This window comes from Myotis nattereri (genome assembly GCF_964212035.1).
Source record: "Myotis nattereri genome assembly, chromosome: 3".
Taxonomy (NCBI): domain Eukaryota; kingdom Metazoa; phylum Chordata; class Mammalia; order Chiroptera; family Vespertilionidae; genus Myotis; species Myotis nattereri.
In genome coordinates this window covers 209,820,401-209,841,908 of record NC_138077.1, presented here as the reverse complement: position 1 = coordinate 209,841,908, position 21,508 = coordinate 209,820,401, and the positions used below count along the sequence as shown (strand labels likewise).

General features: G+C 55.0%; 1 protein-coding gene across 1 annotated transcript; it reads right to left on the bottom strand.

Annotated features, from left to right (window-relative positions):
• Positions 1-1,057: 1,057 nt before the first annotated feature.
• NPPB (natriuretic peptide B) lies at positions 1,058-2,512 on the bottom strand. Its single transcript, XM_081085771.1, has 3 exons — positions 2,293-2,512; positions 1,838-2,075; positions 1,058-1,263 (listed from the first exon to the last, which is right to left on the bottom strand). Exons 1-3 carry the CDS (start codon positions 2,422-2,424, stop codon positions 1,247-1,249), a joined length of 387 nt encoding a protein of 128 aa, XP_080941897.1. The 5' UTR covers positions 2,425-2,512; the 3' UTR covers positions 1,058-1,246.
• Between the last annotated feature and the right edge of the window lie 18,996 nt (positions 2,513-21,508).

The window sequence follows — 21,508 nt, the reverse complement described above, 5'->3', positions numbered from 1 at the left end:
GACCGAGGCAGCACAGGATTCTGGTGCTTGTCTTCTCATCTGCCTGAAAATGAGGGGCTTCTCTCTCTGGGGCAGCGAGGCAGTGATGCCGCAGGGCCCAGGGGAGGGGCACTCTGAAAGGCTGGGCCTCTTGTTCGACTCTGCGAAGCTGGTGGGTTTGGGAAATGAAAATACTGTAAAACTCGGGGTTTTGAAGGCATCTTTCAGATGATGTCATGAATTGGAGGCGTGAAGCTGGGGTTTGGGGGAGGATGGAGGGCTCACCCCTGTTCAGGAGTGCAAATGAGATGTGTCTTGGCCCCTTTGCACAGGCTCACACGCACACACACACACACACACATACACGCACACACACACACATACACGCACACACACACATACACGCACACACACACATGCACACTCCGCCCCCAGTCTCAGAGGTGTTAGCTTAGACCTTCTGGAAACGGCAGGCACCAGGGAGAGGGCCTCTGAGGGAACCGCAGGCAGAGGAGAGACCAGTGGGACACACCCTCAGGCTGCACGTAAGCACCAGGGCCCCTGCTGCTCTTTGACAGACAGTCTCTGGGAAGTGTCCCAGTTGCTTGAGGTATTTCTAGACATTTCAGAGCGTGAAGACTCTTAAAGGAGAAAACAGCCTCCCCGCCTGGCGGCGTGGCTCAGTGATTGAGTGAGCGTCCACCTATGAACCAGGAGGTCACGGTTTGATTCCCGGTCAGGGCACATGCTTGAGTTGCAGTCTCAATCCCCAGTATCGGGTGTGCAGGAGGCAGCCGATCAATGATTCTCCTCATTGATGTTTCTCTCTCTCTCACTCCCTCTCCCTTCCTCTCTGAAACCAATAAAAAATATATTTTAAAAATAAATAAAATAAAACAGAAAAGACAAGAAAGCCTCCCCAACCCCCCCCCCTTGCTTGCCCAGCGCTTGAGGCTGTGTCCCCACCAGTAAGACACCGTTGGGACCTCCAAGCAAACACGAAGTTTGGGGGTTGTTGTTGTTGTTCGGTGCTTTTGGTTGTTTTATGGTGAATTATTCTGAATACACAGAGACAAGTCGGTTTCCAAAGAAAAAGCTTTAATGTTGACTTTACCTCATCATGGAAAACTAGGGCTCAAAGGTCAGAACCGTCTTATATAAAACAATCCAATAAATTAAGAAATAATAAATAAATAGGAGTTGCTTCAAAGGGGACCAGGGGGTCGATGGTGAGTCGGGCGTAGATCTCTGCGGCCAGGACTTGCTCCTAATGCCTCTTCAGCACTGTGGGGAGAGAGGGTGGTGATGGTGTTGGCGAGGGAGACAGGCGGATCCGAGCTTCTCCCCCAGCGCCATCCCTGCCACCACCATGTCCCGCCCCATCCTCAGCCGATCTGAATATTTGAGGCTTTGGAATAATCCATCTCTTGGATGCTCAGTTTCCTATCTGTAAATGGGATTGTGGCCGCCCTGGTGACCCCGCCCTCAGTCTTTACAGCTATAAACAGGTGAGGGGAAGCCAGGAGGAAAATATTTAGGGCTCTCTCTGCTCCAAGGAGGGGCTGTCAGGTAGGACTGAACTCCACCTGGAACCATTTCTGTGCTTGTGATAACAGAGGCAGGTGGTGGGTGCAAGGTGGGTGAGTCTCATGGGCTTGGTCATGACTGGTGTCCACAGGGATGTAGTCCCAGAAAGGCCCCCCTTGGCCCTGAGGACCGTCAGCAAGAGGGAGTAATGTCCAGGTGGCCCTTTCTCAGGGTGTGGTCCCAAGAGACAACATACCCAGGTGTGACTGTATTGGTGGAACCCATGGGAATGGGGGTGGGGGGTGCCCGGGGTGGCTGGGAGGGAGCTCACCATTGCAGCCCAGGCCAGTGGAGGTGCCGATCCGGTCCATCCTGCCCCCGAAGCAGCCCGAGTCACGCATCCTCTTGGGGCTCTGGAGGACATGGTCACGGGGCCCAAGGCCAGCAGCAGAAGCTGCCTGCCTGGCCGCCCCGGCTGCTTTAGAACTGCGTCCTTGCTGGAGGGGCCCCGGGGCGGTCTGCTCCTCCTGCCGCTCCCCAGCTGTGCCCGGAAGATGGTCCCGCAGCTCCTGCAATGGATGGGGAGAGCCCGAGCCTCAGGAACCCTCACCTGAGCCCAACCACCCTCGATGGTGCCCAAGTGAACCGACCACTTGGGTACAGGGTCCTGGCTCCCAATCTTGCCATTTTCTGGTTCCCAAGGTGACCTCTGTGACGGTAGGCGGAGACCTGCTCGTTTCAGCCGCCCAGTATCCAGTCCTGATGCCTGTATGCAGCCCTGCTCACCTGGACTCTGGACAGTTCCAAGTGGGGGCCTGGGCTAGGGCCACCCAGCGGATGCGAACGACCTCCTAGCGGCATCAGGTGCAAGAACAGAAGGAGCAAGAGCGCCCTGGACAGCCCCGTCTGCGGGTCCATGTTGCTGGAGAAGCGGGCAGAAGCTGCTGCTGCTGCTCTGTCCGGGTTTTACCGGCTCACCTCCCGTTCCGCGGGCGGGCACTCTCCTGGATCCTCCCGCATCCAGGGCCTTTTATCCCGAGCCTGGGTGCCCACAGGCCCTGCCCTCTGGGGTTATCTCTGATTTATCAGTCACATTCCCACCCGCTGAGCTCAGGGCTGGGGAATGCACCCCTCAGTGCCTGGGACACGACTCGCCAGGGCTGGAGGCAGAGGAGAGCAGGCCTTGTATAGAAATGGGCCTTGCTGGGGAGGGGAAGGCAGGAGCACCGGGCAGGTGGGGGCGGGGGGCCGGGGCGGTATCTCACCTCCCCTTTCATTTCCCGGCAAAAATCCCAAGACCTTAGCGTGAGGATTTCCTGTTCCTTCCCCACCCCCAACCATTCCTGGAAAGGGAAGGGAGGACGCCAGCTTATGGGAGCCCTACACAAGTGAGGGTGCAGGGGTGACTCAGAGCGAGAATAGCCCCAGCAACACCCCACCGCTGCAGCGCATCTTCCCTGCTGCTGCCAGTTCCTTTGCTCTGATCTCCCGCCGGTGGGTCTCCCCTGCGCCCTGATCGCTGTCCGTGGTGCTGATCTCACTGAGCCAATTCAACGCGCGAGGTTTTCCTCCAGCAACGCAGGTGTAGCCAGAAAGACAAGTGTGGGGCAGGGACAAGACACCCCGCCACCCCCCGCCTCCCACAGCCCTCTGCACTAGGATGCTAACTCTCCAATGTCACCTCAGTGAAAGCCTGGGTGTGACAAGGAACTTCTGGAATGCTGACCCTGCTTCCAACCCTTAAAGGGTAGAGCTGATTTGGCTGGAATTTTGAGAGGCAAGGCCCAGAGATGAAGTCATCCAGAAATGACTCCCGGTGCCAACACGTCTTCTCCGTCACCAAGCCAACGTATAACGGAAAAGGCAGGGATAACGGGGGATGGTTATCTGTTGGGTGGGTCCTGGAGGTGTGAGGACTGCCCTCCCTCGTGCCTCCCGGGGCTGCTCATCTGTGGTCTAATTCCCGTTAGCAGCCGGTCAGGACCTCTCATCTGCGATTACAAATGAGGCTGCGAAGAAAGGCGGCCCTCGGAAGAGACACAGAAGATTAACCCCCTGAAAGTATGGGGGTCACCACCCCTTCCAGATGACCTCCCTTAACAAGCGGCAGGCTGAGGGGGCCGGGTCGCCCAGGAAGGCAGGTGGCTTGTGACAGAAGTGGAGAGAGGGCGTCACGGGGCAGACACTGTGGCTTCCAAGCAAATCTTGCCTTAAAAAAAAAAAAATAGCGCCTGCCAGGTACAGAGTGACAAAACTGCTATTGTTCCTCCTCTTTCAGATGAAGACACTGAGCTCAGGGGAGTTCATTTAAATACACACACACACACCACAGAACGACTGTGCAGAGGTGACGTGGCAGCGAGAGAGACGAAAGCCCAGCCACGTGCGAAGCGGAGTCCGAGGCATGGGGGCCGTCGAGGATGGAGAGAGGCCCCGCAGGGGGCTACGTGGGAGAACGGCCTGCCTCTATGCAGAGGGCAGGAGTGACGGCCACTCCAGCTGCGGGTCGAGTCCTTCCAGAAGCGCTGCTGTACTGAGGCTGCCAGCTCTAACCTACTCCCTTCGAACCTCCTTCCCTGGAGCTGGTGCGGGGAACGGCCAAGCCCCAGGTCTGGGCTCAGCATTTGTGTGGTGGCAGTCAGACAGGCACAGGCAGAGCAAGGACCATGGGCACAGAAGGTCGCCAGGGCGGGAAGCCCCAGGCCAAGCAAAGAACAATTGTAGGGGGGACTTCACCCCCAGGGTGGCCTTTCCTCCCCTAGCACATGACTGGTCATGAGGTTTGGACCCCATGGCCTTTCCTCCCTAGAGATAACATCTAGTCCCCAGTTATATTTCACCTCCAGGCCCAGAGAAGCAGCCAAACCAGACCAGCGACCCCATGGCTGACCTCAGAGCAGCTGCACTGAGTAATGCTCCCTGCCCTGGGGCCCATCAATCCATCAATGCAGACCACAACCCTGAAAGGACCCCTGGAAAGCTGCTGGATGGTCTATTGAGATCTTCCCCTGCGACCTCCCCTAAGATCTCCCTTAAAACCCTTAGGACTGAGGACCCAGCACGCTCTCTCTCCTGGCAGCAGCTCTCCCTCCTGGTAGCACACCAGCGGGCCCTTCCCCCTCTCCTTCCCCCTCGTCCTCCCTTCCTCCAGGTGTGTTACCGTAACCTTCCTGACTCCCAAGCTCCAGGGGCCCTTCCTTTGCCTCTATAATTTATTTCCCTAAGCCCATCTCTTCTGTGAATTACTTCTACTTCTGTGCTTTACCAAATAAATCTCCTCATAGTTTGGGTCTTGGCTCTGAATTCTTTTCTAGCCAGAACCCAAGAGCCAAGGTTGCTGAAGCCAGGTCCGGTCTGACCCATAGGTCTAACACCCAGTGCCATTCCCATCATCCAACAGTTGGACACTTAGGTGGACTCAAGCTTCCTGGGACTGATTTTGTCGGTGACCTCTGCTTTCTCCTTCTCCCCCTCCTTCCCTCTTCTTGTTACTGAATCCTTTAAGCCTCCCTCCCCTGATGCTCCCTCCTACAGACTGGCAATGGCAGAGTAAATCTGCTGGAACTGGCGTTTGGGGCTCACAGGTAACTTGTTGGTTGTTGTGTTCTCTGTCTCGTAGCACTGCTGAAGGCGTGGGTCGTGTGTGGTTTCATGCGCATTCTTTGTTGACCTTATGTGTGTAGATGCATTAACTCAGTTAATCCATTTGATGGACACATTTCCTTGATGACTAACGGATACAGGCAGTCCTCAGGTTACGTCGGACTCGACGTACGTCGTTTCGTGGTTATGTCGCCATGTCCCATTTACATATTTAAAAAAAAGTTCCGTCATTTCGATGTATGTACATATGTGCTTTATGTTTTTATTATTTATTTACCACAAGTAAAGGTCAGGAATTGTTATCTTTCTTTTAAAATTTTTTTTACTGTTTCACTTCATTACTGCTGTGTCTGTGCTCCACGTGAGTGATGTCGGTGCTTATGTAGGTGGGTTCTGACATACGGCGAAAATCGCGGTAGGTGGTGCCGTAAGAACCGATCTCCGACGCAACCCAAGACCTACTGTAGTTTCCTTTTGTGCTGGAAATCCTCAGGTCCGCCCTTCATCCTCTCCACCCGGCTCAGTGCCCTGGGAGGCTGACTTCTATGGCTTATGTATAGACTGGCTTATGGTTCTCCAGCTTCATGTTGGATTCAACCAGTGGTAGGGGGGCAGCAAAATGCAGACGTACATTTTCATCTCTCTCGGGTATATATTTAGGAGTGGAACTGGTGACTCAGATAGTAACTTTACATTCAATTATTTGAGGAATTCATATATATGTGTGTGTATATATATATATGTACTTATATATAATCATATATAATTGTAATATCCATCTCAATATTCCTAAAGAACTGTGGTATTTATCTTCTTAAATGGTTACTTTATAGTCCACTGAATTTCATATTCTTAATATAATTATTTTCTAAGTAGGTAGATAGTGTCTAGATGTTTTGTTGATCTAAATTTTGCAGCGATAGCCCTGGCCACTGTGCCTCAGTTGATTGGGCGTCGTCCTGTGCACCGGGAGGTTGCCAGTTCGAGTCCCGGTCAAGGGCACATGCCCAGATTGCAGGTTCCATTCCCAGTAGGGGACATGCAGGAGGCAGCCAACCAATGTGTTCTCACGTCGATGTTTCTCTCTCTCCCTCCCCCTCCCTCTCTCTCCAAACATCAATAAACGACTCTTTAAAAAAAAAATAATGCTGCCAAAACCGGTTTGGCTCAGTGGATAGAGCGTCGGCCTGCAGACTGAAAGGTCCCAGGTTCGATTCCAGTCAAGGGCATGTACCTGGGTTGCGGGCACATCCCCAGTAGGAGATGTGCAGGAGGCAGCTGATTGATGTTTCTCTCTCATCGATGTTTCTAACTCTCTATCTCACCCCCTTCCTCTCTGTAAAAAAATCAATAAAAAAATAAAATAAAATAAATGCTGCTTTAAACATCTTGAAATGTGCAGGTTCTTTGTCCTTTCAGATCGGGGTTCTCCAACCGTGACCCCACAGACACTGGGACCAGATCAGTCTTTGTTGGGGCAGGGTTGGAGGGGAGGGCTGTCCTATGGACTCTGCAGCATTCCTGGCTTCTGCACCCTCACCCAATTTTGACGACCAAAAATGACTCCAGACGATGCCGAACGTCCCCTTGGTGCTGTAGGCGGCGGGAACAGCACCAGTGTTAGACCCATGGGGTCAGACCGGACCTGGGTTCAGCAACATTGGTACTTGGGTTCTGGCTAGGAAAGAATTCATAGCCAAGACCCAAACTATAAGAGAACATTTATTTGGTAAATCTTGGGAGTAGGAAAAGTAATTCCTGGAAGAAATGAGCTTAGGAAACAGGTTACAGAGGTAAAGGAAGGACCCTTGGAGCCTGAGAATGAGGAAGGTGACGGTACACACACCTGGGGAGTCATCGCGAAGAACAAGCACTTACTGGCTTAGATCCCGTGGACACTGTGGAAATGGGGGGGGGGGAAGGGAAAGGTTTTAAGGGTGATCTCAGGGGAGGTCCCAGGGGAAGATCTTAATAGAATTCTCAGCAGCTTTCCCGGTGTGTCCTTTCAGGGTCCAGGTCTGCACTGATTGACTGGTCGGCCCCAGGGCAGGGGATCCTTATCCGATGCAGCTGGTCCTGAGGTCAGCCATGGGGTCGCTGGTCTGGTTGGGTCAGCTCCAGGCCCAGAAAAGGTCACCCTGGGGGCGAGCTCCCACCCTACAGTTGTCCCTTGCTAGGCACCTGGGCCTTCCCACCCTGGTGGCCTCTGTACTTGGCACATGGCCCTTGCTCTGCTCATAACCGCCTACCACATGGAGGATAAAGGCACTCCATTGAGAGCCACTGTTTAAGATATTTTACTCAAGATAAAGGCCCAAGAATGAGGATGAGTGAAAGGCTAGGAGCATGTTCACACGCCTCTGTGCTAACCAGCTACCCTCCAGCAGTCTTTGTCGCAGGAGAATGGAGTCAGGAGTCCTCCTGGAAGCCATGGGGGCATCTGGGAGAGAGTCCTCTCTTCGTGTGCAGGGCAAAGAGCGGCTTCCCAGTGCTGCTTGCACACCTGTAGGGGGCGCCTTCCACTTCGCAATCCCTGGCCGGTGCACATCTCCAGGCTGACATTGCTCATGTAGAGTATAACATGAACGCAGCAGCCTCTAGCTCGAGGGGGCCATTGAGAAGAACAGACATGTACTGGCCTAGATCCTGCGGACAATCTGGAAATGGAGAAGGGGAGGGAGCGAAGGAGCAGAGAGAGGGCACAGGACTGAGCAGGGAGCCAGCCAAGCCTGGGGGGTCACATTCATGAATGGCTTGGAGTGGGGGGCTCACGTGAGGACGAGATCATGAATGGCTGTCCCAGGACACCCACATGAGGGCTATTAATAGAGCTGTTGCCCAAGGGGACACTCTGTGCTTGGGGAGGGTCAGGCCTGAGCAGGGCCAGGACTGGGTGTGCGAGAAGCAGGCTCTCTGAGAGCCTCACCCGCCACCGGAAATGCAGGAGGCATTGATTGGCAAGGCACCGATGCCCTCTGGCTGGCTCTTGTCCCCTGATATGAGTGTCCAGTGAAGTCCGCCATCCCCGTGCAGGCTTGGAGTCCCAGGCCCTCCCAGGCGAGCTCCGACCTCCTGGACATGGGTGGGAGCCTGGAGCTGTGTTCTCCCATTTAAAATGCTGTGTCGAGCAGTGTGAGGGACGGGGAAAGTAGCCAGGCGTGACAGGAAAAGCATAAAGGGGCATTATACTGGGTTGAACAATGATCCCCAAAATGCATGGCCACCCAGAACCTCAGAAAGTGACCTTACTAGGACATAGGATACAGATGTTGTTGTGTTAGGGTCGCCGAAGGAGGAACACGGGAGGCCAAAAGTGGTCCAGGATTCTAAATGCATTAGGTCATCTGCAGACCAGATGGGCTGAGCCCCCATGTGGGTCAGCACCAAGGGATGGGGAAGCAGAGGTGTTGAAGGACTCTAGGGGCCAGGCTTTATCAGCAGGGAACTCTCTGAGTGGGTCCAGATCCTGGGGAACTCTGGAGGGGAAGGTTAATGGTCTTAACAAGTGGAATGTGGTCTAAGCTAAAGGCAATATTGGTTGTGAATATGGCCTAAAGGTCAGTTCCCAGGGGAAGGGATATCAGTCGATTCAATTATTTGATCAGACCTAACGATCAGTAAAGATGAGTCATACTGAATTAGGAGGGCCCTACATCCAATATGGTTGGTGTTCTTCTTAGAAGAGGAGAGACACAGACACAGACAGACAGAGAGAAAGCCAGGTAAACACAGAAGCAGCCCGGCCCTAACCAGCTTGGCTCAGTGGATAGAGTGTCAGCTTGCGGACCGAAGGGTCCCAGGTTTGATTCCAATCAAGGGCACCTCGGTCGCAGGGCTCTGGTCATGGCATGTGCAGGAGGCAACCAATCGATGTGTTTTTCTCACATCGATATTCCTTTCTGTCTTTCCCTCTCTATTCCACTCTCTAAAAATCAATGGAAAAATATCCTTGGTGAGGATTAAAAAACACACAAAAAACAGAAGCAGCCTGGCCAGTGTGACTCAGTTGTTTGAGTATCCTCCGCGGGTATCCTCTCGCAGCAAGAGGTTGCGGTTCAGCCCTAGCTGGTTTGGCTCAGTGGATAGAGTGTCGGCCTGCGGACTGAGGGGTCCTGGGTTCAATTCTGGTCAAGGGCACATGCCTGGGTTGTGGGCTCCATCACCAGTGGGGGTGGGGCTGCAGGAGGCAGCCGATCAATGATTCTCTCTCATCATTTATGTTTCTATCTCTCTCTCCCTCTCCCTTCCTCTCTAAAGTCAATAAAAATATAATTTTTTTAAAAAGAGGTTCTGGTTCAATTCCCAGTAAGGGAACATGCCCCAGTTGAAGGCTCAATCCCGTTAGGGCCGTGCAGGAGGCAGCCGATCAATGTTTCTATCTCTCTCTCTCTTTTCCTTCCTCTCTCAGAAATCAATAAAAACATAGTTCGGTGCCGTGACTCGGATTCAAATAAAAACATTTTTTTTAAAAGAATTAAACAAACAAACACAGAGGCAGAGGTTGAAATGATGTGTCTACGAGTGAAGAGACACCAGGGATCTCCGGCAACCACCAAACGCTGGAAGAGGCACGACAGAACCCTTCCTGAGCGCCTTCAGAGAGAGCATGGCCCCACCGATACCTGGATCTCAGACTTCCAGCTTCCAGAACTCTAAGAGCAGAAATTCCTATTCTTTTCGGCCACCCAGTGTATGATGCTTTCACCACAGAGACGAGCACAGCCGTCTTGTATTTGCAAAGGGTCTTTGGTCTGGGCTCCTGTGTTTTTCAGGGGGTAACACGGTGCAGCAAGGCAGAGCTTGGGGTCCTGGAGTCAGCCTTGCCAGGTTCGAATTCCAGCCCCACCTCTCGCTAGCTGTGGCAGATTGAATATCCAGCAACGGCTGCAAGATCTCCCAACCAGCGTGCTCGTCCAGTAATGGGTCATGGACCATCCTCCCATTGGATTCAGGTTCCCTCCTCTTGAATCTGGATGAGCTTGTGATTGTGGTAGAAGTAACGCTTGGTGATGACGTCTCAGGCTGGGTCATAAAAGGTGAAGCAGCTGCTGCTTTGCTCACCAGAACATTTGCATTGGAGCCCTGAGCCACCACATAGGCAGTCCCACTGCCCAGAGGCCACCATGCTGTGAGGAAGCCCAACTAGCCCACCCAGAGATTCCCTGAGGACCTATGAAGAGAGAAATGCCTGCCGAAACCGGTTTGGCTCAGTGGATAGAGCGTCGGCCTGTGGACTGGAGGGTCCCAGGTTCGATTCCGGTCAAGGGCATGTACCTGAGTTGCGGGCACATCCCCAGTAGGAGATGCGCAGGAGGCAGCTGATCGATGTTTCTCTCTCATCGATGTTTCTAACTCTCTATTCCTCTACCTTCCTCTCTGTAAAAAATCAATAAAATATATATTTTTTTAAAAAAAGAGAGAGAAATGCCTGGCCAGCCACAACCTGTCCCAGCTCCAGCCACTGTCTGACGGCTGGCATGAAAGACCCAGAGCCAGAAACCCCACAAACCTTCCCAAACTCCTGACCCACAAAAAATATCAGGGAGCCCAGCTGGCGTGGCTCAGTGGTTGAGAGTTGACCTATGAACCAGAAGCTCATGGTTCGATTCCCGGTCAGGACATATGCCCAGGTTGCATACTCGATCCCAAGAAGGGGGCGTGCAGGAGGCAGCCGATCAATATGATTCTCTCATCATTGATGTTTCCCTCTCTCTTTCCCTCTCCCTTCCTCTCTGAAATCAATAAAAATATATATATTTTTTAAAAATCATCAGGGAGAATAAAATGCTGTTGTTGTTTTAAGCCAATTAGTTTGGGGGGGTGGACTAAAAAAATATTAATACTTTTCCTCCCACCTTCTAAATTCTTCTAGCTGGCTAATAATCAAATTAACAGAGACAGCACATTAACAGGAAAAAAATCAAAGTTTTAATACTTCTGTATGGGGAATTCACATAAGCATGAAAATTTCAAAAAGTCAGTGAGGCAACATTGGGTATATAAGACATTTTAGACAAAGGAAAAAAGTGGGGGTGGGTATTAGATTTTAGAAGTGAGAATGGATGATGTACAGGTTGCTAGGCAACTCAAAAACAATGGGACACAGGGGGTATCTATATAACAGACCCCATAGGCCCACACGCATCCTTCTGTCTGGGTGACCTCCTGTCACCGATACAGCTCAGCTGCTCTCCGCCTCAAAAACAAACAAACAAGCCCTAACCGGTTTGGCTCAAGCCCTAACCGAATCGGCCTGCGGACTTAAGGGTCCCAGGTTCGATTCTGGTCAAGAGCATGTACGTTGGTTGCGGGCATATCCCCAATCAGGGGTGTGCAGGAGGCAGCTGATCGATGTTTCTCTCTCATCGATGTTTCTAACTCTCTACCCCTCTCCCTTCCTCTCTGTGAAAAAAAAATAAATAAAATTTATTTAAAAAACAACAACAAACAAGAATGAAAGTGACTTTGAAAATCATCCATTTCCAACCACCTTGGAAATAAATAGAAAATAACGAAACGGAGGCCCAGAGAGGTGAAGCCACCGGTCCTAGTTACACAGCCGGCTTCTTGCCTCCCTCCTTCCCTTCTGTGGACAAAAAGGGGCCACACACTACGCCTGACAGCTCAGGGGAGGCCAGCACAGCAGGCCCTGCACACTCAGAGACCGGAAGTAACCACTTAGGATGCACATAAGAATCCCTAACTAAAGTGAGTCATGGTGGGCAGTCCCGCCCTCGGCTGTCGCTCCCTTGACAAAGGTCAGCCTTGATCTTCGCGAGCCTGTCTTTTATCTTTTGCATCTAAGATGAACTGCCGGAGGAATCTCTTCTCCAGAGCCCTCAGGGTTCAGCCACGCACCAGAGTAGAGACCACAGAACCCTCCCTGTTACCTTGTTCCCTGAATACCACCACCTCCATGTCCTGTCAATGTCAATGGTTAACTAGCCTGTACCTCCCCCCGCCCCTGCCCAATGCAATGTCAAAGTATGTGTCTCTCCATGTTACTCCTTATCCAAACCCAGAGATCCTGCTGTGCCTTCTCCTGCCCGCCCCCCAACCTACCCCCAGAGGATTTCATGGAGCCCCCTCACGTCTCCTGCGCCGATCCTATCGAGTGTATAAAATAAGCTGTAAAGTGCCTGCTCTGGAGCATTTTCTCAATCCAGTGAGATTTTGCTTTCTGGCCATTGTCATCAGTTTGGCTCAAATAAACTCAGAAGTTCCGCCCTAACCGGTTTGGCTCAGTGGATAGAGCCTCGGCCTGCGGACTGAAAGGTTCCTAAGTTCGATTCCAGTCAAGGGCATGTACCTGGGTTACGGGCACATCCCCAGTAGGAGGTGTGCAGGAGGCAGCTGATCGATGTTTCTAACTCTCTATCCCTCTCTCTTCCTCTCTGTAAAATATCAATGAAAATATTTTTAAAAAATAATAAAACTCGGAAGTTCTCTGCAGGTTTGGATGTTTCTTATGTCGACACCTCCCTCCAGATGCACACCAGGAGGTTTACCCTGCAAACAAGGCGGTGCTTTCTGAGCGCGTCCCACGTGGCGTGGATGCTTCCCCGTGCTGAGGCCAGCACCTCTCTCCCAGCGAGGTGGACGGGCACACCTGGCTCACCAGTGTTCACGTTTATGACACTGGCACAGGGAGACCAGGTGCCTGGCCCAAGGCCCGTGGCCGGTAAGTGGTGGTGCCAGCCTGGGGTCTCACTCACCCCACTGCTCAGTCCTCGGGCGCCGCTGGGCTGGGCCCTGAGATGCTGTCCCTATAACTGAGCTTTGCAGTCGGGGCCAAGGGTGGGCATGCGTGTAGTCCCTCCTCCTGGCTCTGTCTGGAGACTCATTCCAGGGGCTTTGGCCAGGGAAAGGCTAGGCCCTGTGCCCTGAGACCTAGGCCAGCACAGACATGAACCTCAGGATCTGCCCAATATGGACCCGGCATTACTCGTGTTTGGAGGGGCTGGGGCTGGGGCCTGGGGTCTGTCACCCCAGCCTCTGCTCAGAACAAAGGCAGGGCGGACTTGGGGAACGTCCCAGGGCCCCAGAGGCCCAGCTCCCCACTCAAGGCTGTTAGGGGCTGAGAATGGGTTTCTCTTCATTTCGCGTTCTCTTTTGCATGAGCACCGACTATGTGCCAGGCACAGACTCGGAAAGTTCTCTCTGAGGACGTGACATTCCAGACTTGAAGAATGAGGAGGAGCCAAGATCCTAGGGAAGAGTCAGCCGGAGGCGGTCCGACTGGGCAGGTTCACTGGTTGAGCGTCAACCTATGAACCAGGAGGTCATGGTTCGATTCCCGGTCAGGGCATGAGGCAGACAGAGGAGCTGGGACCAGTGGGCTGGAGCAGGGAGGGGGAGAAAGGCTCATTAACAGCCCCCGAAAGATGCCCACGTCCTAATCCCTGCCCCCTGTGAATGTCACCCTAAGTGGCCACAAAAGACTTGGCAGAGGTGACAGGAAGGATCCTGAGCTGGGGAGGTCATCCTGAGCCGCCAGGTGGCCCTCGATGCCCTCACAGGCGTCCTCCTAGGGCAGTGGTTCTCAACCTTCTGGCCCTTTAAGTACAGTTCCTCATGTTGTGACCCAGCCATAACATTATTTTCGTTGCTACTTCATAGCTGTCATGTTGCTACTGTTATGAATCGTCATGTAAATATCTGATATGCAGGATGATCTTAGGCGACCCCTGTGAAAGGGTCGTTCGACCGCCAAAGGGGTCGCGACCCACAGGTTGAGAACCGCTGTCCTAGAGGGAGGCAGAGGGAGATGTGACGCACGCAGAGCTGAGAGGGCGCCCCGACCCGACCACACAGACAGACAGACCGGGGATGGAGTGAGCAGCCACCAGGGGCTGGAAGGCACGGGATTCTCCCCAGAACCTCCCAGGGACGGTGCTCCAAACTGCCGGCCCCCTCCCCCCCCCCCCACACACACACCCTAGGTTAGCCCAGTGGTACTGAGTTTGGACTTCCGGCCTCCAGACCTGGGAGAGCTCCGTTGCCTGAAGGCAGCAGCAGCCGCAGGACAGCCAGGGCGGGGCTTGGAGGGAGCTGCAGAGCCAGGCCAGGGCGGCAGTGGACGGGAAGGAGCTCGGATTTTGTTCCTGGTGTGTCGCCTCACACCCCTTCTCTCACACTCCTCCTCCTTTCTCCCTCTGATGGCCCCAGCCCTCCCCACCCCCTTTTCAAACCATTCAACGTGTTGCAGTGAGCAGGCATCGGCCCTGAAACTATAAACACATTTTTTAAACATATTTTTTTAATTGACTTCAGAGAGGAAGGGAGAGGGAGAGAGAGACAGAAACAACGATGATGAGAGGGAATCATTGATCGTTGCCTCCTGCACGCCCCACGCTGGGGACCGAGCCCGCCGCCCGGGCATGTGCCCTGACCGGGAATTGAACCGTGACCTCCTGATTCATAGGTCGGCGCTCAACCCCTGAGCCACGCCGGCCAGACGAAACTGTAAACACATTTTAAAATCTTTGAAGAAGCCGGCAGGCGTGGCTCAGGGGTTGAGCGCTGACCTATGAATCAGGAGGTCACGGTTCAATTCCCGGTCAGGGCACATGCCCGGGCGGCGGGCTCGGTCCCCAGCGTGGGGCGTGCAGGAGGCAATGATCAATGGTTCTCTCTCATCATCGTTGTTTCTGTCTCTCTCTCCCTTCCTCTCTGGAATCAATAAAAATATATATTTTTTTAAATCTTTGAAGAAAAGGGGGGGATGGAAGCAAGCCCCTTGGCTCATCTTTCTCCCTCTCCTCGTCCCCACCACCCTCTCCTCTCCCCACATGTCCCTGCGAGGTGCAGCCCGTCCTGGGCTGTGAACGGAGGCACTGGGCACTGGGCACTGGGCACTGGCACTGGCACTGGGCAGAAGCCTGCCCGCCCAGCTCCTGGCTGTCAGCACGTCGCCCAGCGGGACTGGCGCGAACTCTGACGGCTGATAAAGCCCCGCGACCTGTTCGTCTGGAGCCTGGGGCTCTGGGCCTGATAAGTCGGGCCTGTCAGCGCCGTGTCCACACCTGCTCCCGGCCAGGCCGCAGAGCCCACCCCGGTCTGTGCTTCCTGCTGACTGTTTACAGCCCAGCCCTGGCCGCCGTGCCTAGGCCAGGCCGCAGTCACCTTGAGGTGCCCTCCGGGGCCAGGCCCGAAGCGGCAGGTCTGAGGACCGCCCGTTCAGGAGGTGGAGGGGGGCCCAAGAGCTGTGCAGGCTGCTACTTCCAGATTCATCGGTGTGGGGTTCCGATCGCACATGAGGCTCCCAGCATCCGGCCCTTCCTGGGGCAGCAGCTGGGCCAGGGGAGATCTTGACCCCTGGGAGATATGTGGCACTGTCCAGGGCATTGCTGGTATCCTGATTAGGGAGGGGGGGCTGCCTGCAGCTGGTGGGTAGAGGCCAGGGGTGCTATTAGATATCCTACGTGCCCAGGACACCCCACGACAGAGGATTATTGGCCCCCCTACATTGCCCACAGAGGGAGCCTGAGTTGGAAGGCGCAGGAGCCAGCCCGGGGATGGGGCCTCTGGGTGCTTCGTCCAGGGACGCAGAAGCCAAGTCTAAGCCCGGGAGCCTGGGCCTGGACCAGAGCAGGCACAGCCCACCCTCGGGGACCAAACGGCCAGGCCCGGCACTGCCTTGCCCTGCCTGCCGACACCGGGCGCCAGTGCCTCCTGGCCCTGTAGGCGCTCGTCCTGGGAATGTCACAGGAAACAGTAGCTGTTTTTCTGAGCGCCAGTTACACGAGCTGGGCCCTGTGCCAAGCGGGCTGATTCCTTGTAGTGTTTCTACACAGCAACTCGGGAATGAAGGGATTATCACCAAGCCCATGTTATAGACAAGAAAACAGCAGCCTGCGCTGGCCAGTTTGGCTCAGTGGATAGAGCATCAGCCTGTGGACTGAAGGGTCCCGGGTTTGATCCTGGTCAAGGGCACATGCCCAGGTATGGGCTACATCCCCAGTAGGGGGCTTGCAGGAGGCAGCCGATCAATGATTCTCATCATTGGCATTTCTATCTCTCTTTCCCTCTCCCGTCCTCTCTGAACGCAATAAAAATATATATTTAAAAGAAAGAAAGAGCCCTAGCCGGTTTGGTTCAGTGGACAGAGCATCGGCCTGCAAACTGAAAAGTTCCCAGGTTTGATTCCGGTCAAGGGCACATGCCCAGGTTGTGGGCTCGATCCCCAGTGGGGGACTTGCAGGAGGCAGCCAATCCATGATTCTCTCTCATCGGGGATGTTTCTCTCTCTCCCTCCCTCTCCCTTCCTCTCTGAAATCAATAAAAATATATAAAAAACAATTTAAAAGGAAGGAAGGAAGGAAGGAAGAAAGAAGACCGAGACCCAGTACTATTCGCTCACTTACCCAAGGGCTCTGTGAGGGCCATGCTGAGCCCAAACCCAGCACCTCAGCATTAGCTCACCTGGAGCCAGGATTTCCAGAGGCCATCAGGCTCAAGGAGGTCATTCGGGGGGGTCCTAACCCCATCGGACTGGTGTCCTTACAGAAGGGGGACTTGGACACAGAGACATGCACGTGTCCTAACAGGAAGGCAGTGCCCAGGGAGATGCGCCCACAGCCAAGGGCTCCGAGAGTGCCACTGAGCCACCAGAAGCTGGAAGGACCGACCCCAGACACCATGCTCTTGGAATTCTAGCCCCAGGACTGCGAGACAAGACATTTCTGTCATTTAAGTGTCCAGTGGGTGGTCCTCTGTACACCAGGCCTAGCAGACAGATCCCTGCCTGGGAGGGGTGGGCTCTGGGTGGCTCGCCGGCCTGTCCAGCTCCAGCTTCGGACCATGTTCCAATGACTCCTTCTGGGGCAGCCACCCTGCAGGTAACAGGTCCCTAGAGGTAGGACTTCAGCTTCCAGAAGCTTCCTTTGGTTGCGGCACCTAACCCCTAAAATAACGCTCTAAATACCACAGCGAGTCTGTAGAAGCGAGCACCATCCCAGGCTGTGTGGGGGGATGATTTTTTTTTAAAAATATATTTTGTATTGATTTTGGAGAAGAAGGAGAGGGAGAGATAGAAACATCAATGATGAGAGAGAACCATTGATCGGCTGTCTCCTGCACAACCCACTACTGGGGATCGAGCCCGCAGCCCGGGCATGTGCCCTTGACTGGAATCAAACCCGGACCTTTCAGTCTGCAGGCCGGCGCTCTACCCACTGAGCCAAACTGGCTAGGGCTTGTGGGATGATTGTTACTTAAGGGATCATTAGTCTGCCCGGCTGGTGTGGCTCAGCACTTGAGCATCAACCTATGAACCAGGAGGTCACAGTTCGATTCCCAGTCGGGGCACATGCCCAGGTTGCGGGCTCGATCCCCAGTGTGGGGGGTGCAGAAGCAGCCGATCAATGATTCTCTCTCATCACTGATGTTTCTATCTCTCTCTCCCTCTCTCTCCCTCTCTGAAATCAATAAAATATATATATATAGATCAATAAAGATATATATATCAATCAATAAAATATATATATATAAATCAATAATATATATATATATATAAATATATATATATATATATATATATATATATATATATATATATTTAAGGAGGGACCATTAGTGTGGGCCACATGCTTGGTGGGGACTGGCTGAGGAGTGATTGGGCTGGAAGCTGGGCTCCGAGGCCTGAAGCACGGACCCCCTCTTGCCCTCCCCTGCCCCCCGCCAGCCGCACGGTCTTAGGAGAATCACTCAGGGTCCCCAGCCTCAGTCTCCCCGTCTGTGAAATGGTTGTAACAATTGTCCCCCCCGTGGGGACCTCGTGAAGGTGAAGTGAGCTGACGCCAGCAAGCTGCTCGACACAATTCTCGGCACATTGTCCCTCTCAGACGAGCGGCTGCTGTGACTGTGACGCTTATGGTGCCTCTACGTTCAGTCCCTTGCATGTCAGCTCCGGTCCCCTCTGACCTTCTCAGCACCTGAGACCTGGGAGAGTCCGGGGAGGGGCGCCAGCGCCCCCCGCCCCACACACACACACACACTCGTCTTCACCACCCCTGAGGAAGTCACACGGTGGCCACTCTCAGACCGTGAAGTGCTGTCAGCAGCCCCGCCGCATTCCTGGGATGCTCCAGCTGCCCCACGCATGAGCCTGGGCCGCCATCACCCAGCTCCCCGCAACCACCCCCCGCCCCCCTGCCATCACCCAGCTCCCCGCAACCACCCCCACCCCCCCCGCCATCACCCAGCTCCCCGCAACCACCCCCCATCCCCCTGCCATCACCCAGCTCCCCGCAACCACCCCCACCCCCCCCCCGCCATCACCCAGCTCACCCGCAACCACCCCCACCCCCCCCCGCCATCACCCAGCTCACCCGCAACCACCCCCCACCCCCCTGCCATCACCCAGCTCACCTGCAACCACCCCCCACCCCCCTGCCATCACACAGGGTAACCTGTACCCCAACCCTGGCAGGCACCACTAACCACACCCAGAGCTATTGCCACCAACCCACCAGAATCTGTGCCAAGGTGGACCTGCTTCCATGCTGGTAGGAGACGGGGACAAACTCTCAGAAAAGACAGAGGGCAGCCAGGATGGTGCCCCTGAGCGATCCTGCAGGCTTCCTGCTTCTGGGAGGCAAGTCGGCCTTCCTCCCGGCCGGGGCTCGGCAAGCAGGACCCTGACCGGGGCCTGGCGCTCTTTTGGGCAAAGGGGACCCCGAATGTCCCTGCCCTGGCGGAGTCTGCAGTCGCGAAGGAGGGAAAGGCCAGTCTGGGTTGTTGTATTTTGCTTCGTTGTGCTGCTCATTACAGAGGCCAGATCTCACCACATTTCCCATCAAACCTGAGAAATAAGCCATAGAAGAATAACAAGGAGGAAGCCCTGAGCCACACGATAAAACCCGGAGTCCCGGCTGGGGGAGGGGGTGGGGGATGACTGGCCTTCTGTTTTCTGGAATTTTCTCTCTTTTTTTTGCAAAAAAGTAACACATGTTCATAGTAATAAAAAGAAAATCAAGCCCAGCTGGCGCGGCTCAGGGGTTGAGCATGGACCTATGAACCAGAGGGTCACAGTTCGATTCCTGGTCAGCGCACATGCCTGGGTTGCGAGCTCGATTTCCAGTGTGGGGCGTGCAGGAGGCAGCCGATCCATGATTCTCTCTCATCATGGATGTTTCTATCTCTCTCTCCCTCTCCCTTCCTCTCTGACATCAATAAAGAAATATTTAAAAAACAACAACATAGGAAATAAAACTTTTGAACCAGGTGCACCCATCCAGGGCCCCACCCCTGGTTCCGCTCCCCTCCGAGCCGGCCACTGGTCCCGTCCTCCCAGCCCCTCCATGGACGGCCCGCCCACACCCAGGGCTCACGTCTGCCTGATTTTGCATATGTCTACTCTTTTATTAAATTATGAAGCTGTCCAATTGCTAAGTTACTAAATAATCTTAGAGATAACCCTCTGTGAACATATTCTGACTTAACAGCATGGTCGTATAACATAAAGTCCAAACCAGGATGCTTTTGAGCGTGAAATGGGCGATGTTAGAAACCAGGTGACCGGGACCGCCAGGCACGGGTGCCGGGAGAGAGCCAGCTGACGCCGAGGGGGACAGAGCTGCGCACATCTTCTCTGAGCGTTTCGCGTGTTTTCTAAGCACGCGATGGAGGCTCCAGGGTGCGAGGCACCTCGGGCTCTGCGTCATGGGTCCTCACATCCAGGGGACTCCCCGGAGACGGGCTGGGGTCGGCGGGGACCATGTTGGGAAGAAGTGCACAGCATTTTCCTGGCGGCCTTCTCCTGTGTTTGCTTCCAACTCCCAAGGTGCCCTGGGAGGTGATTCCAGCCACCGGCTCATCCACGCCCATCTCTGCAAGTCCAGGACCCAGGCTGCAGGGCCAGGGCAGGGACCTGTGTTGGCCCGGAAGCGGGGAGACAACCCCTGTGTGTGACTGCGTGGCCACTGCCCCGGGCCCTGTCCTGCATGCCCCCCTCCTCCCGTGCCCCCCTCCCACCTGCCTTGGTGGCCAGTCCCTCTGCCCAGGCAGCCCATCTGCAGAAGGGCGCAGCCACATCTCCGGATTGCCAGGCCCCTGTTGCCCAAGCGTGACCAGGGCACTACCTTCTCAGGTTCCCCCTCCGCTCCACCCAGCGCGTGTGTCCGAGCGCCTCCTGTGTGCCAGGCCCTGGAGGTAAGCAGTGAGCCGTTTCCCCAGAGCTTCCACCTGATGGGGGGGCGGGATGAGCACCAGCAGAGGGAAGGGTCCTGCGGGCACCACAATGGGGGCTCAGTCCGCCGCTCTGGCAGCCTTTCCGAGGGAGTGGCCTTGACGTTGAGTGACGGGGCCCAGCTGAGCAGGGCGGTGGCAGGAACTTGGCGTGTTGGAGAGCGGAAGAGCTGTGCTGGGCGTGGGGTGAGGGGGGGCAGGGCTGGACCTGGGTGAGGGGGGACCCTCTAGACCACATCCAGGGCCCCGAGCTGTTGTTGGAGGAGTTTAAACGAGGGTGATGACAGCACTGAGACTGCCACCCTCCCTGCCCTGGCGGAACTGGCGTAAGAGGAAAGGCAAGCGACAAAGTCACAGACCCCCGCCAGGGCCTGGCAGGGGGAGAGGAGCCAGCTCAGAGCTCAGAGCGCGGGGCTGAGCGCTCACGCCCCTCACCCAGGAAGTCGGTGTCAGGACTTCCCCGGCTCCTCGGGGCCACATGCCTGAGGCTGGGGTAAGGTCTAGGGACAGGGGAGGAGACAGGCAAGCCCAGTGACAGGGGCTTCTGTGACCCTGGGGGACAAGGGCAGATGCCTAGACCCCACTGCGCTGGGACACCTGGCCCCTCACAGGCTCACACCCCAGGCCCTCCCTGGGGGCAGCAGGCTTCAAGGTGGCTGATTCTTGGCTTTTTGTTTTGTTTTTAAATCTTTATTGTTGAAACTATTACATATGTCCCCTTTTCCCCCCATTGACCCCTTCTAGCCCTCCCCCACCCGCCCCCCATGCCTTCACCACGTATTGTCTGTGTCCATAGCTTATGCATACAAAGGTGGTCCGTTCTTGTGAGCCCCCCTCCCTCCCCCCAACACACACACACACACACACACACACACACACACACACACAATGGAGCAGAAAGCATGGGAGGCAAAGGTACCGTCAAAGAAGGGAGAACGCAGCAGACAGGAGGCCAGACAGCGCCAGGCATGGGGGCTCGGGCCTCACCTTCCTGCCCGCTTGGCGCAGGAAGCGGTGGGAACCAGCGACAGAATCTGCAGGCGGGTGTCTGGGGACCGTGCCCATGACCCCCGGCCATCGCGGCCCCCCGGCCGCAGGCTGACCTCATTGCCCAGGCCCGCGGGAGCCCTTCCTGGGGCCACATTCCGCGCTGAAGAGCCCCTCTCCAAGGCCTCGGGTGGCGCCAATGTCTTTTTAGGAACCAAGGGGC